At 47.6% G+C, this 13706-nt stretch overlaps 1 protein-coding gene across 3 annotated transcripts in view; it reads left to right on the top strand.

Moving 5' to 3' along the window:
- Positions 1-3990: 3990 nt before the first annotated feature.
- The window catches only part of LOC132388498 (uncharacterized), a 116080-nt gene continuing 106364 nt past the window's right edge, over positions 3991-13706 (top strand). For 2 of the 3 annotated variants that reach the window (XM_059960868.1, XM_059960859.1), the window contains exons 1-3: positions 3991-5973; positions 9280-9359; positions 13515-13620. In XM_059960868.1, coding sequence (XP_059816851.1) covers positions 5010-5973; positions 9280-9359; positions 13515-13620 — 1150 coding nt within the window. In that variant the 5' untranslated portion in view covers positions 3991-5009. The remainder of the gene's footprint in view (positions 5974-9279; positions 9360-13514; positions 13621-13706) is intronic. The other variant, XM_059960877.1, reaches the window with a different exon arrangement.

The raw sequence follows: 13706 nt of genomic DNA, 5'->3' as shown, positions 1-13706 counted from the left end.
AGGTCATGGTGCATATTGGCACCAATGACATAGGCAGAAAAGGTGAAGATGTCCCACGGAGTAAGTATTTAGAGTTAGGGAAGAGGTCCGAAGAGAAGGACCTCCAAGATCCTAAACTCCAGATTACTCCCTGTGCCGCGGGTTAGTGCAGGTAGGAATGGATGGATGAGTGGCTGAGAGAGCTACCTGGGAGAGTTTTGCAGGGTCTGGGAACCGGAACCTCAGGTCAGTAAGGGAAGGATCAGATCAGTAGGTAAATATATGAGAAAGTATTGAAAGGCAAAATTGAAATAACAGGTATGAGAGTCGGATAGTTTGTAGTGTGTCTATTTTAATGCTAGGAGTATTATAGGTAAAGGTGATGAACTTAGAGCATGGATCAGTACACAGAACTACAATGTTGTAGCCATTACTGAAACTTGGTTGAGAGAGAGGCAGGAATGGATGATTAATGTACCAGGGTTTTGAATTTTTAGGAAAAAAGGAGGAGGTAAAAGAGGGGGTGGAGTTGCACTACTAATCAGGGATAATATTGCAGATGCATATTGGAGGGGTCAGACACTGAGACCATTTGGGTGGAACTCAGGAATAGGAAGGGTGCAACCACACTGATGGGATTGTGTCAGAGTCCGGTCCGGTCCGTAATCTCGATCCGGTCCGAGTGCGTCCTGCGTTTGGGTCCATCCGGCCCCCCTTCCTGATAGATTGCACTACAGACCCCCTAATTGCCTCCGGGACAGTGAGGAACGGATATGTAATCAGATTAACAAAGTGTGTAAAAATAATAGGGTTGTTGTCACGGTGAATTTCAACTTCTTTAATATAAACTGGGGCCTTCTTAGTGTAAGGGATTTAGATGGGGCTGAATGTGTTAAGTATCTCCAGGAAAGTTTCTTAAATCATTATATGGATGGTCCGACCAGAGGAGGGGCTGTACTGGACCTGGTGTCGGGTAATGAGGCTGGCCAGCTGAGAACAGTGACAGGGATAGATAAAGATTGGAACGGTCCTTGTTGGAGAGTTTTAAATCGGAGTAGGGCAGATTACGAGGGTATTGGACAGGAACTAAGAAGGGTTAATTGGGAACACCTTGTCACTGGCGAGTCCGTATCAGACATGTGGAGACTGTTTAAAGATCAGTTGTACAGAGTACAGGCAAGGTATGTTCCTGTTGGAAGGAAAGGCAGGGATGGCAAGATAAGAGAACCTTAGGTGTCCAGGGAGGTGATGTATTTAGTCAAACAGAAAAAGATAAAGTTTGTAAAACTTCACAAATCGGGATCAAACGAAGCACATGAGTATAAAGAAGCCAGAAAAGAGCCAAAGAAGGGGATTAGGAAAGACGGGAAAGACCATGAAAAGTTCTTGGCAAGTAGGGTTAAGGTGAAACCCAAAGTGTTCTATACATACAATAGAGTAAAAGTATAACTTGGGACAGAGTGGGAGCATTCAAGGATAGAGGGGGGAACACTTGCTTGGATGCAGAGAATGTGGATGAGGTACTTTGCTGCAGTATTTACCAAAGAAAAGTGCTGAGCGTACAAACACATTAGGACATTTAGAGGTCAAGGAGGAGGAGGTGTTGGGCTTCCTAGTGAGTACAAAGGTGGATAAGTCCCTAGGGCCCAATGGGATTTGCCCCAAGTTATTGAAGGAGGCAAAAGACGAGATTGTTGAGCCCTTGACCAGACCAGCATCTCTGTGTCCTCAGGTGAGGTCCCAGAGGACTGGCGATTGGCTGTACTTCTATTTAAGAAAGGAACAAGGCAAAATCCTGGGAACTATAGACTGATGAGTCTCATGTCAGTTGTAGGGAAATTGCCGGAGAAAACTTTTAGGGATAGGATGTTTGAGCATTTGGAAGCCCATGGCCTAATTAAGGAGAGCCAGCATGGCTTTGTGGATTGCAAGTGGTGCCTTACCAACTTGATTGAGGTTTTCGACAAGGTGACGAGAGAGATTGATGAGAGTAGGGCAGTGGTTGTTGTCTACATGGATTTTAGTAATGCATTTGACAATGTTGCTCATGGGAGGCTAATCCAGAAGATTGAGATGCAGGGGATCCATGATGAAATGTCTGTTTGGATTCAGAACTGGCTTGCACTTAGAAGACAAAGGGTAGTGGTTGAAGGGACTTATTCGAGTTGGATGTCTGTGATTAATAGTGTTCCACAGGGATCTGTGCTGGGACCTCTACTGTTTATAATGTATATAAATGACCTGGATGAAAATGTAGACGGGTGGGTTAGTAAATTCGCGGGATGTTTCCATGATTGGTGGAGTTATGGACAGTGTAGAAGACTGACAAAGAATATAGATCAGTTGCAGATATGGACAGAGGTGGCAGATGGATATAAGGTGTTGCACTTTGGTAGGCAAATGTAAGGAGACAGTACAGAGATAATGCTGAGCAGAGAGAACTTGGGACCCAAGTTCATGGCTCCTTGAAAATGGCTGCACAGGTTGATACGGTGGTTATGAAAGCTTATGGAATGCTTGCTTTTATGAGTCAAGGCATGGAGTTCAAAAGTTAGTAGGCTATATTGCAACTTTAAAAAACTCTGGGTAGGCCACATCAGGAATATTGCATACAGTTCTAGTCACTCCATTATAGGAAGGGTGTCGAGGCTGCAGAGAGGGAGCAGGAGAGGTTTACCAGGATGATGCGAGGTTTAAGAGGGCATGTGCTATCACGAGAGGCTGGATGAATATGGGGTGTTTCCTCTGAAGTATTGGAGGCCGAGGGGAGATCTGATAGAGGCTTACAAAATTATAACGAGAGGCATAGATAGAGAGTACAGAGTATCTGTTTCCCAAGTTGAAATGACTAACACTAGAAGGCAAGCATTAAAAATGAGAGGCGGTAGGTTCAAGAGGGATGAGAGGGGTAAGTTTTTGGAATGTGCTGCCTGGTATGGTGGTAGAGGCTTTTAAGAGACACTTGGACAAGCACATGGATGTAAGAAAGATGTAGGGCTATGGACATGGTGTCGGTAGGAGGGATTAGTGTTTGGGCGTTTTTGATTTGCTTTCTAGCTGGTTCAGCACAACATTGTAGGCTGAATAGCCTCTTACTGTACTGTATTCTTCTATGTTCTACTTGCTTTAAACAACCAACACAACCTAAGGATGTGTTGGGGACAGTCCTCAAGGGTTGCCACACGTTCTGGCAGCAATATAGCATCCCCACAATGTTCAGCAGGATTACCTACAATAACTTCAAAAAATTATCTTTCTCCTCCCTTTGCAAAAGGGAAATCCTTCTTTAATGGCACTCTCATCACTTTCCAAAGGCCAAAGAAGCACAGAGGTGGGAAACCTGTAATAAATCAATGTTGGAAGCACCCAGTAGGTCAGCCAGTGACTGTAGAGAAAGAAAGAGTTAACATTTCAGGACTCTGTTATAAGTGAGGAGAGGGTCTCCAACTTGAAAACTTATTTGCAAGGAGATGAAAGATTATGGGGGTCCAGAGGAGGCTTACAAAAATGATCCCAAGAATGAAAGAGTTAATGAATGAGGAGTGCCTGGTGGCTCTGGGCCTGTTCCTGCTGGAATATAGAAAAATGAGGGCTGTCTCATTGAAACTTACCAAATGTTGAAAGGTCATAATAGATTGGATGTGGGGAGGATGTTTCCAATAGTGGAAAAGTCTAGGAACCAGAGGACACAGCCTCATAATGGAAGGATGTCCTTTCAGAACAGAGATGAGGAGGAATTCCTTTAACCAGAGTGGTGAATCTGTAGAATTCATTGCCACAGATGGCTGTGCAAGCCAAGCCAATGGGTATATTTAAAACAGTGGTTGATAGGTTCTTGATTAGTAAGTCAAGTCAAGTCAAATCAAGTCAAGTTTATTGTCATTTAACTATATACATGTACATCATCAAACAAGACCACGTTTCTCTGGACCATGATGTAAAGCACAGTAGCAGACATAACACACACATAATACACAATAACTTCGGAAAGTAAGAATAAACTCTACAGATGAATTATGTAGAAATATTCAAAGCAAAGTGCATAAATTAAATATTGTAAGATACAGAATAAATTATCCGGTGACACTTCAAATGTGATGCAGGAGGGAGTTCGGAAGCCTAATAGCCTGAGGGAAGAAGTTGTCTCCCGTCCTGACTGTCTTTCATGCATCAGAGTCTTCTGCCTGACAGTAGAGTCAAAGAGGTTGCTGGATGGATAGTAGGAATCCTTGATAACACTTAGGGCCCTGTGTACACAGAGCTCCTGATTATGTTCCTGATAGATGGTCTGGAGACTCCTATGATCCTCCCAGCCATTCTCCCAGTCCTTTTTAAGGATTTCCAGTCTGAGCTCGGCTGCTCTCATACCAGATGGAGATTCAGCCTGTCAGGGTGTGCTCAATGGTGCTACTGTAAGATTGAGTTAAGATGTGGGGGAGCCTATCTAGTCTTTCCTTATAACTGAAGCCTTCCTACGCAGGTAACTTTCTTGTTAATCTCCTCTGTTCCGGCTCCATAGTAAAACTAAACTTGGTATATAGGCTATGAATCTGTGGGTGGCTCTAGTTTCTAAAAAGGGGCAACCTTTGGTATCATTAGGCATTTACACAGATTGCTGGAGCTGTGGATTAGCTTTACTTGTAACATATACATTGAAACATTAAGTAAAATGAGTTGTTTACATTAACGTGTCACCATGTAGCATGCCCACAACTTCCTGACACTAATCCGTACACCTTTGGATTGTGGAGGAAGCTGGAGCTCCCGGAGGAAACCCATGTGGTCAGGGGAAGAACGTACAAACTCCGTACAGACAGCAGTGGGAATTGAACCCCGAGTTTGCTGAGGCAGACAGTGTAGAAGGTTGTTCTACATTACATAAGATTCAGAGCTGGGCTGGGAAGTGGCAGATAGAGTTAAGATAATAAGCCTGAAGATGACATGACCTGGTCTTGCCCCCCTCAGCTTCCAACGTCTTGGCGTCAGGAGAGGAGGATCACAAAGCCGGCGAGCCTGCCTCAGGGGACTGTATGCTGAAAGCCAAGAGCGAAGGGGAAGAGAAGAAGGCGAGGAGGAAGAAGAAGAACCCATCGGCTGGGGAGGAGAGCCAACTCCCTCTGCTGCCCCCCACCATGGAGAGCTCCTCCGCCTCCTATGTCATCGAGTGGCTGTGTGCGCAGCCGGCTGCCGGGCAGCACGGCCCCGCAGAGGACCCGTCGTCTTTCCACGACCTCTACCACCGGGTCGACGGGCTGCCATCCTGTGCCTCCTCCATCTCGAGCTTCTCCTCCTCCTCAGGCGAGGCGGGGGAGCCGGGCCCGCGCAACGGCCTCAACAGCTACGTGCAGACCATCCGCTACTGCAGCTGCGATCGGCCGGGGGACTGCGGGCACAGCCGGCCCGAGGGGAACGTACAGGGCCAGCCCGGCATCACCGTCACGGTGGGCGACAAGCGGGTAGATCCCCACCCGGCGCCGGGCCGCGTGGTTGGCACCCGTCGATCTCCGGGGCAACCGCCCCAGGGTCGCTTGACTGGCTGCAGCCGGTCTCCGGAGCAACCCGCTTGTGGTTGTGTTCAGTCTCCGGGGCAACCGGCGCGTGACAGCGACCGCTCCCTGAGGCAACAACCACCGGGCGGCCCCTGCAGGTCTCCGGGGCAACCGGCCCGTGAAACCAGCCCGGCGCAGCGGCAAGAGGGGCACGGCGACGCGGAGGCCGCTGAGCCTGTAGACGTCACTGGCTGGGCCGGCACGGTCCAGACCGGGACCCCCGGGTCTGGCACTCGAGCATCGCCTGCCCAGGGCTGGGCAGTCGGGAGCGTGGTTCCGGAGCGGGGCGCTGGGACTCAGGATGCGATGGTCAGCGGACAGAAGAAGACAGAGCCCCAGCAAGGAGTGAGTGCTCTGGGAGAGGCAGTCCAGATACCTGGAGGGGCCGAGATGTCCCCGAGGATATCCGGCTCGCAGGGCAGCGGCGGGCAGATACTGGCGCTCGGTACGTCTAAGGGAAGAGCCAGGCTTGTGGGCAGAGGATGACTATGGGTTCCACTGGGTCTTAGTGCACGAAAACAGGACATTTGGCCCATCTGCATAATGCTGACCAGCTGATGCTATCTATGGTTGGCACAGGCGAGATGGGCCGAAGGGCCTGTTTACATCCTGTATAATTCTATGACAGCATTTGGTCTGTGTCTCACTGGACCTTTTCAATTCATATACCGGTCCCAATACCTTTTAAATATTGTTAATCTACCTGCCTCAACCATGAGAACTTGTAAAGTTCATACAAACAGCACTGGATCAAAGCCTTGGAGACTTGAGGCTGCAGCTCGACTGGTCGCACCACTGTATATACCACTATATTTTGATTGCAACTGGGACATCCCCGACATTCTGCATTGCACATTATTTCCCTGCAACCTATAATTAAGTTCGTTTCTGTCAGATTGATGTTCAGTCATTAGCACAAGAGATTCTGCAGATGCTGGAAATCTTGAGCAGCAAGCACAAGATGCTGGAGGAACTCAGCAGGCCACGCAGATCCTGATGAGGGATCTTGGTCCAAAATGTTAACAGTTTATTCACCTCTGTAGATGCAGAATTCCTCTACCATTTTGTGCATGCTACTCTAAATGTCAGCTGTTTCTCTCTCTCTGGAGATACTGCCTGCCTTGTCAAGTATTTCTGTCGTTAGCTGGCTTTGTTTCAGATTCCCAGCCCGTGCCATTTGTAAATTTTCACTTTTAGTTCGTGCGCGAAGGATGCCTTGCAATTCCGCATGGCTGGGAGTGAAATTACCAGCTCCTTTTCCAGCCCTTCCAGATTTCATTTGCAATAACTCTATTGTCCTGGACAGACTAGAGGTAAATAATTTGCAAGTACTGTTGTTGATGTGATGTCGAGAATGAGCCGGAGGTGCTTGTGAAAGAAGTGACACAGTGGCTGTAGAGTTCTGGGTTTGATCCTAACCTTTGGTGCTGTCTGTGAGGAGTTTGCACGTTTTCTCTGTGGGGTTTCTGCTTGGTGAACAGAGAATCATGCAGTGTGGTCCAGGCTTTTTAGCCCATGACTTAACCTACTTTGCGATCAGTCTACAGCTTCCTTCACACACAGCCCCCATTTCTCTTTCATCCATATGCCCGTCTACACCTCTTAAATGCCCTTAATGTATCTGCCTCTACCACCACCCCTGTAAGCATGTTCTGCGTACTTACAACTCTATAAGCAAAAAAAACTTGCCTCTGACATCCCTCCCTATACTTTCTAACAATCAGCTTACAATTATTCCTTTTGTATTAGCCATCCCAGCCCTTGAAAAAAGTCTCTGGCTGTCCATTCGATCAAAACCTCTTATCATCTTGTACACCTCTATCAAGTGATCTCTCATCCTCTTGCACTGCAAAGAGAAAAGCTCACTCATCCTTCAAAAGACATGATCTCTAATCCAGGCAGTTTCCTGGAAAATCTTTGAACCCTTTCTAAAGCTTCTATATTCTTCCTATAATGAGGCGATCAGGACTCAACACATCTCAAAGGAGATGAGAAACTCTTCCCAATAATAATACTAAAGGTAAGCTTTAATGTAATCAGTGCGTCATCAGGATTCAGGGACATAGAACAGTACGGGTCTATTAGCCCACGATGTCATTCTGACCTACTCCACCTTCAGTCTAAACCTTCCTCCCATTTTTCCTTCATGCATGTGTCTATTAAAGAGTTCTGCCCAGATCGTCCAGTTTCCTCTCACATCCCAAGGACATGTGGGTCAGTAACCCAGGTGCATAGGTGAGGAGTAGAATCTGGAGTTGAATTGATGGGAATGTGTGGAGGGAATAGTTTACAGTGGGTGTCGGAACTGATAAGAGACAACAGACTCGACAGGCTGAATCATCCTCTTCCAAGCAGAAAGAAGAATATGAAAAGAACTATGTTTGTCATAAAATAACGCCCAAAAATTCGGTACCACATCACATTTTTGCAGCTCTCAAAATCATGTTTTCCCAAACAGAAAGGCGAGAGCTCCCATTTCTAGGTCAAATTGTATCACTCTGTAAACTTAACCAGTGGGTGTAAGATATGGGGGCGTGTGGCAGGAAGAGGAAAGAGTCGAAATTGGGGAAGTAGGCCATTCAGCCCTTCAAGTCTGTTCTGTTCTTTAAATAAATTTTAGCTGATCTGTGTCTCTTCCAATGATTGGGAATTTTTCAAAACTATTTCTCTCCAAGATCTACCCAGCTCATCCTTTCCTTTCCAGTTAAATTGGCATCTCAATTGCATTATGGGGTGGGTGGGGGGAGAATTCTCACCGTGGTAGCACAGTGTTTAGTGCAACACCTCTCAATACCAGCAGTCACCTATCTGGGTTCAATTCCCGCCACTGTCTGGAAGGAGTTTGTACTTTCTTCCAAAGACCACGTGGGTTTTCTCAGAGTGCTGCAGTTTCCTCGTACGTTTCAAAGACATGCGGATTAGGGTTGGTAAATTGTGGGCACCCTCTGTTGGTGCCAGAAGCATGGCAGTGCTTGCGGGCACATCCTTGGACTGTGTTTGTCGTTGACACACCCAATGCATTTCACTGTTTGCTTCAATGTACGTGTGACAAATACAGATAACCTAATCTAACCTTGACATTTCATGGGGGGAGCTGCTTACCTGCTTCCTCCCTTGCTTGCCCTGTTCACTGTGGGCATGACTCTTCACTCACTCTTGGATTTATGACCTGTGCATTTTAACTAGCCATGGTCGTACAACATGGATATGGGATCTTCAGTCCAACTGCTCGATGCTGATTCAAGATTGGCATTCCAAAATTTAAAGAGATTAATTTATTTATTTTTAGTTAAAGATACAACAGGGAATAGGCCCTTCAGGGTCTTCAAGCTGTACAGCCCCACAACCTAATCACAAGACAATTTTCAATGACCAGTTAACCTACCCGGTACGTCTTTGGTTTTCGGGAGGAAACTGGAGGACCTGGAGAAAACCCACGCATTCCACGGGGACGACGTACAGAGACTCCTTACAGAGGTCACTGGGTTTGAACTCCAAACTCTTGATGCCCCAAGCTGTAATAGGGTCCGCTAACCATTATGCTATCATGGTGCCTAATAAAGATTTAAAGATCAGCAGATCTCCCAGTGAGGATGTCCTAATTCAGAGAAGTTTTTTTTGGAGACATTCAATTTGCAATTAGAGGAAAATGCCTTTCATATTTAGTGACATTCACGCAAATGTGTATTAAGTCAGTGACCTTAAAGTACTAAATAACCTTTGTGAATTTTTTAACATCTTTATCTCACAGGCAATGAGAGTCTGGATGTTGGAGAAGGCTTGTCAGATCAGCAACTGAGCAAAAGACATGCCAGTGCTGGAGCAGATAAGGTGACAGACTTGACTCTGCTAAAGCAGTCGTAGGGAATTCTGTGTGACAGAATATTGCAAACCTAACTGCTCCATGGCAATTATCCTTTGAAGGATCGTATAGCGGAAATCTCTTTGGCCCAATGTAGTTGTGTCAGCTGTTTGGGGCAGCACTGTAGCCCATGTCCATGTGGGTTTCCTCAGTGTGCTCCAGCATCCTCCCAAATTCTGAAGACTACGGGTTAGGGCTTGTAAGTTGCAGGCATGCTGTGATGGTGCTGGGAACATGGTGACACTTGCAGGCTGCCCCAGCACATCCTCGGACTATGTTGGTCGCTGATACAGGCAACCTAATTTAACGTACATGTGACAAATAAAACTAATCTTTATTAAAGATTTTTGAAGAGTTAGTGGGATGGTAAACCTTCAGGCCAAGACAGTGCACCAAGGTGTTGGGACATCCGTCTGCCTCCAGCACTTTGTTTCCTTTTGCTCCTAATTGCAGCATTTCTAGATTCAGTTCTTTGAAGTAGTAACCAAACAGTTTGACGAAGGTAGAGCAGTAGATGTTGTGTACATGGATTTGAGTAAACCCGTGGTAGACTCATTCAGAAAGTCAGGATGCACGAGATTCAGGGAAACTTGACTGTGTGCATTCAGACTTGTCTTGCCCAGAGATAGCAGAGGGTGGTTGTAGATGAAGTGTATTCTGCCTGGATGTTGGTGACTTTTCTACTCAACACCCTGACCTTGTATACCTATACAAAGCTTACAGTGAACTGTGCTATTTGCATCAAATCAAATTGGTAGAGACATAGTGGGGGCAGCCCGCAAGTGTGGCCATGCTCCTGGTGCCATCACGCCTGCAGCCCATTAACTCTAACCTGTACGGAGTGTGGGAGGAGTGTCAGAGCACCCGGAGGAAACCCACAGTCACAGGAAGAACGTGCAAACTCCTTACAGACAGCAGCGGGAATTGAACCCTGATCTTACAGTGGCTCTGCAAAAGCCATGTGCTAATCACTATACTAATGTGCCACCCTTCACCACCCTCTGGATTTGTGCTGCCACCTTCAGCAAACTAGGGACTTTTACCCCAAGATACCTCTGTACGTCAGTGACATTACCGTATACTTTCCTCTTGCATTTGACCTCCCAAAGCATCGCTTCACGTGCTTGCATTGAACTCCATCTGCCAATTCTCTGCCCAAGTGCTCTGTATTCTCTAATAACTTCCTTAGCTTCCCACATTTCCACTAGGTTTCTCACTGTGTGGTATGCAGGACAGGTTTCTCACTGTGTGGTATGCAGGACAGGTTTCTCACTGTGTGGTATGCAGGACAGGTTTCTCACTGTACGGGTGGTATGCAGGACAGATTTCTCACTGTGTGGTATGCAGGACAGGTTTCTCACTGGGTGGGTGGTATGCAGGACAGGTTTCTCACTGTACGGGTGGTATGCAGGACAGATTTCTCACTGTGTGGTATGCAGGAAAGGTTTCTCACTGTATGGGTGGTATGCAGGACAGATTTCTCACTGGGTGGTATGCAGGACAGGTTTCTCACTGTGTGGTATGCAGGACAGGTTTCTCACTGTGTGGTATGCAGGACAGGTTTCTCACTGTGTGGTATGCAGGACAGGTTTCTCACTGTGTGGTATGCAGGACAGGTTTCTCACTGTACGGGTGGTATGCAGGACAGATTTCTCACTGTGTGGTATGCAGGACAGGTTTCTCACTGGGTGGGTGGTATGCAGGACAGGTTTCTCACTGTACGGGTGGTATGCAGGACAGATTTCTCACTGTGTGGTATGCAGGACAGGTTTCTCACTGTATGGGTGGTATGCAGGACAGATTTCTCACTGGGTGGTATGCAGGACAGGTTTCTCACTGTGTGGTATGCAGGACAGGTTTCTCACTGTGTGGTATGCAGGACAGGTTTCTCACTGTGTGGTATGCAGGACAGGTTTCTCACTGTATGGGTGGTATGCAGGACAGGTTTCTCACTGTACGGATGGTATGCAGGACAGGTTTCTCACTGGGTGGGTGTTATGCAGGACAGGTTTCTCACTGTATGGGTGGTATGCAGGACAGGTTTCTCACTGTGTGGTATGCAGGACAGGTTTCTCACTGTGTGGGTGTTATGCAGGACAGGTTTCTCACTGTGTGGTATGCAGGACAGGTTTCTCACTGTGTGGGTGTTATGCAGGACAGGTTTCTCACTGGGTGGTATGCAGGACAGGTTTCTCACTGGGTGGGTGGTATGCAGGACAAGTTTCTCACTGTGTGGGTGTTATGCAGGACAGGTTTCTCACTGTGTGGGTGTTATGCAGGACAGGTTTCTCACTGTATGGGTGGTATGCAGGACAGGTTTCTCACTGTGTGGGTGGTATGCAGGACAGATTTCTCACTGTACGGGTGGTATGCAGGACAGGTTTCTCACTGGGTGGGTGGTATGCAGGACAGGTTTCTCACTGTGTGGGTGGTATGCAGGACAGGTTTCTCACTGGGTGGTATGCAGGACAGGTTTCTCACTGTACGGGTGGTATGCAGGACAGGTTTCTCACTGGGTGGGTGGTATGCAGGACAGGTTTCTCACTGGGTGGGTGGTATGCAGGACAGGTTTCTCACTGGGTGGGTGGTATGCAGGACAGGTTTCTCACTGTGTGGGTGGTATGCAGGACAGGTTTCTCACTGGGTGGTATGCAGGACAGGTTTCTCACTGTACGGGTGGTATGCAGGACAGGTTTCTCACTGGGTGGGTGGTATGCAGGACAGGTTTCTCACTGTATGGGTGGTATGCAGGACAGGTTTCTCACTGTATGGGTGGTATGCAGGACAGGTTTCTCACTGTATGGGTGGTATGCAGGACAGATTTCTCACTGTATGGGTGGTATGCAGGACAGGTTTCTCACTGTGTGGGTGGTATGCAGGACAGGTTTCTCACTGGGTGGGTGGTATGCAGGACAAGTTTCTCACTGTGTGGGTGTTATGCAGGACAGGTTTCTCACTGTATGGGTGGTATGCAGGACAGGTTTCTCACTGGGTGGGTGGTATGCAGGACAGGTTTCTCACTGTACGGGTGGTATGCAGGACAGGTTTCTCACTGGGTGGGTGGTATGCAGGACAGGTTTCTCACTGGGTGGGTGGTATGCAGGACAAGTTTCTCACTGTGTGGGTGTTATGCAGGACAGGTTTCTCACTGTGTGGGTGTTATGCAGGACAGGTTTCTCACTGTATGGGTGGTATGCAGGACAGGTTTCTCACTGTATGGGTGGTATGCAGGACAGTTTTCTCACTGGGTGGTATGCAGGACAGGTTTCTCACTGTGTGGGTGGTATGCAGGACAGGTTTCTCACTGTGTGGGTGTTATGCAGGACAGGTTTCTCACTGTATGGGTGGTATGCAGGACAGGTTTCTCACTGGGTGGGTGGTATGCAGGACAGGTTTCTCACTGGGTGGGTGTTATGCAGGACAGGTTTCTCACTGGGTGGGTGGTATGCAGGACAGGTTTCTCACTGTACGGGTGGTATGCAGGACAGGTTTCTCACTGGGTGGGTGGTATGCAGGACAGGTTTCTCACTGGGTGGGTGTTATGCAGGACAGGTTTCTCACTGTGTGGGTGTTATGCAGGACAGGTTTCTCACTGTATGGGTGGTATGCAGGACAGGTTTCTCACTGTATGGGTGGTATGCAGGATAGGTTTCTCACTGTATGTGTGGTATGCAGGACAGGTTTCTCACTGTGTGGTATGCAGGACAGGTTTCTCACTGTAAGGGTGGTTTGCAGGACAGGTTTCTCACTGTACGGGTGGTATGCAGGACAGGTTTCTCACTGTATGGGTGGTATGCAGGACAGGTTTCTCACTGTATGGGTGGTTTGCAGGACAGGTTTCTCACTGTACGCGTGGTATGCAGGACAGGTTTCTCACTGTGTGGTATGCAGGACAGGTTTCTCACTGTATGGGTGGTATGCAGGACAGTTTTCTCACTGGGTGGTATGCAGGACAGGTTTCTCACTGTATGGGTGGTATGCAGGACAGGTTTCTCACTGTACGGGTGGTATGCAGGACAGGTTTCTTTGCTGTACCTTAGTACAGCAGGACAACAATAAGCCAATTTACCAAATACCAGTTTTCTAACTCTCGTCATTTCTCATTGTTCAAACACCTCTTTCAGGAAACTCACATGTCAGGAGCGTCTGTGTCACTGGAGATGTCGACAGAAGAAGTTTGCAAATGGCTGACCGACTCTGGCTTCCAATCGTGTGTCCATCATGACACAGGTAAAAAGACTCGTGTTACACTGCTGGAACACAATCTGCATTAACACGGCTGAAAACCTGTGGGGACCCTAAAGGCCTCCCCATTC

This window comes from Hypanus sabinus, chromosome 2, assembly GCF_030144855.1.
Source record: "Hypanus sabinus isolate sHypSab1 chromosome 2, sHypSab1.hap1, whole genome shotgun sequence".
Classification (NCBI taxonomy): domain Eukaryota; kingdom Metazoa; phylum Chordata; class Chondrichthyes; order Myliobatiformes; family Dasyatidae; genus Hypanus; species Hypanus sabinus.
Note: the sequence above shows the minus strand (reverse complement) of the source record. Positions and strands in the feature narration are given on the sequence as shown.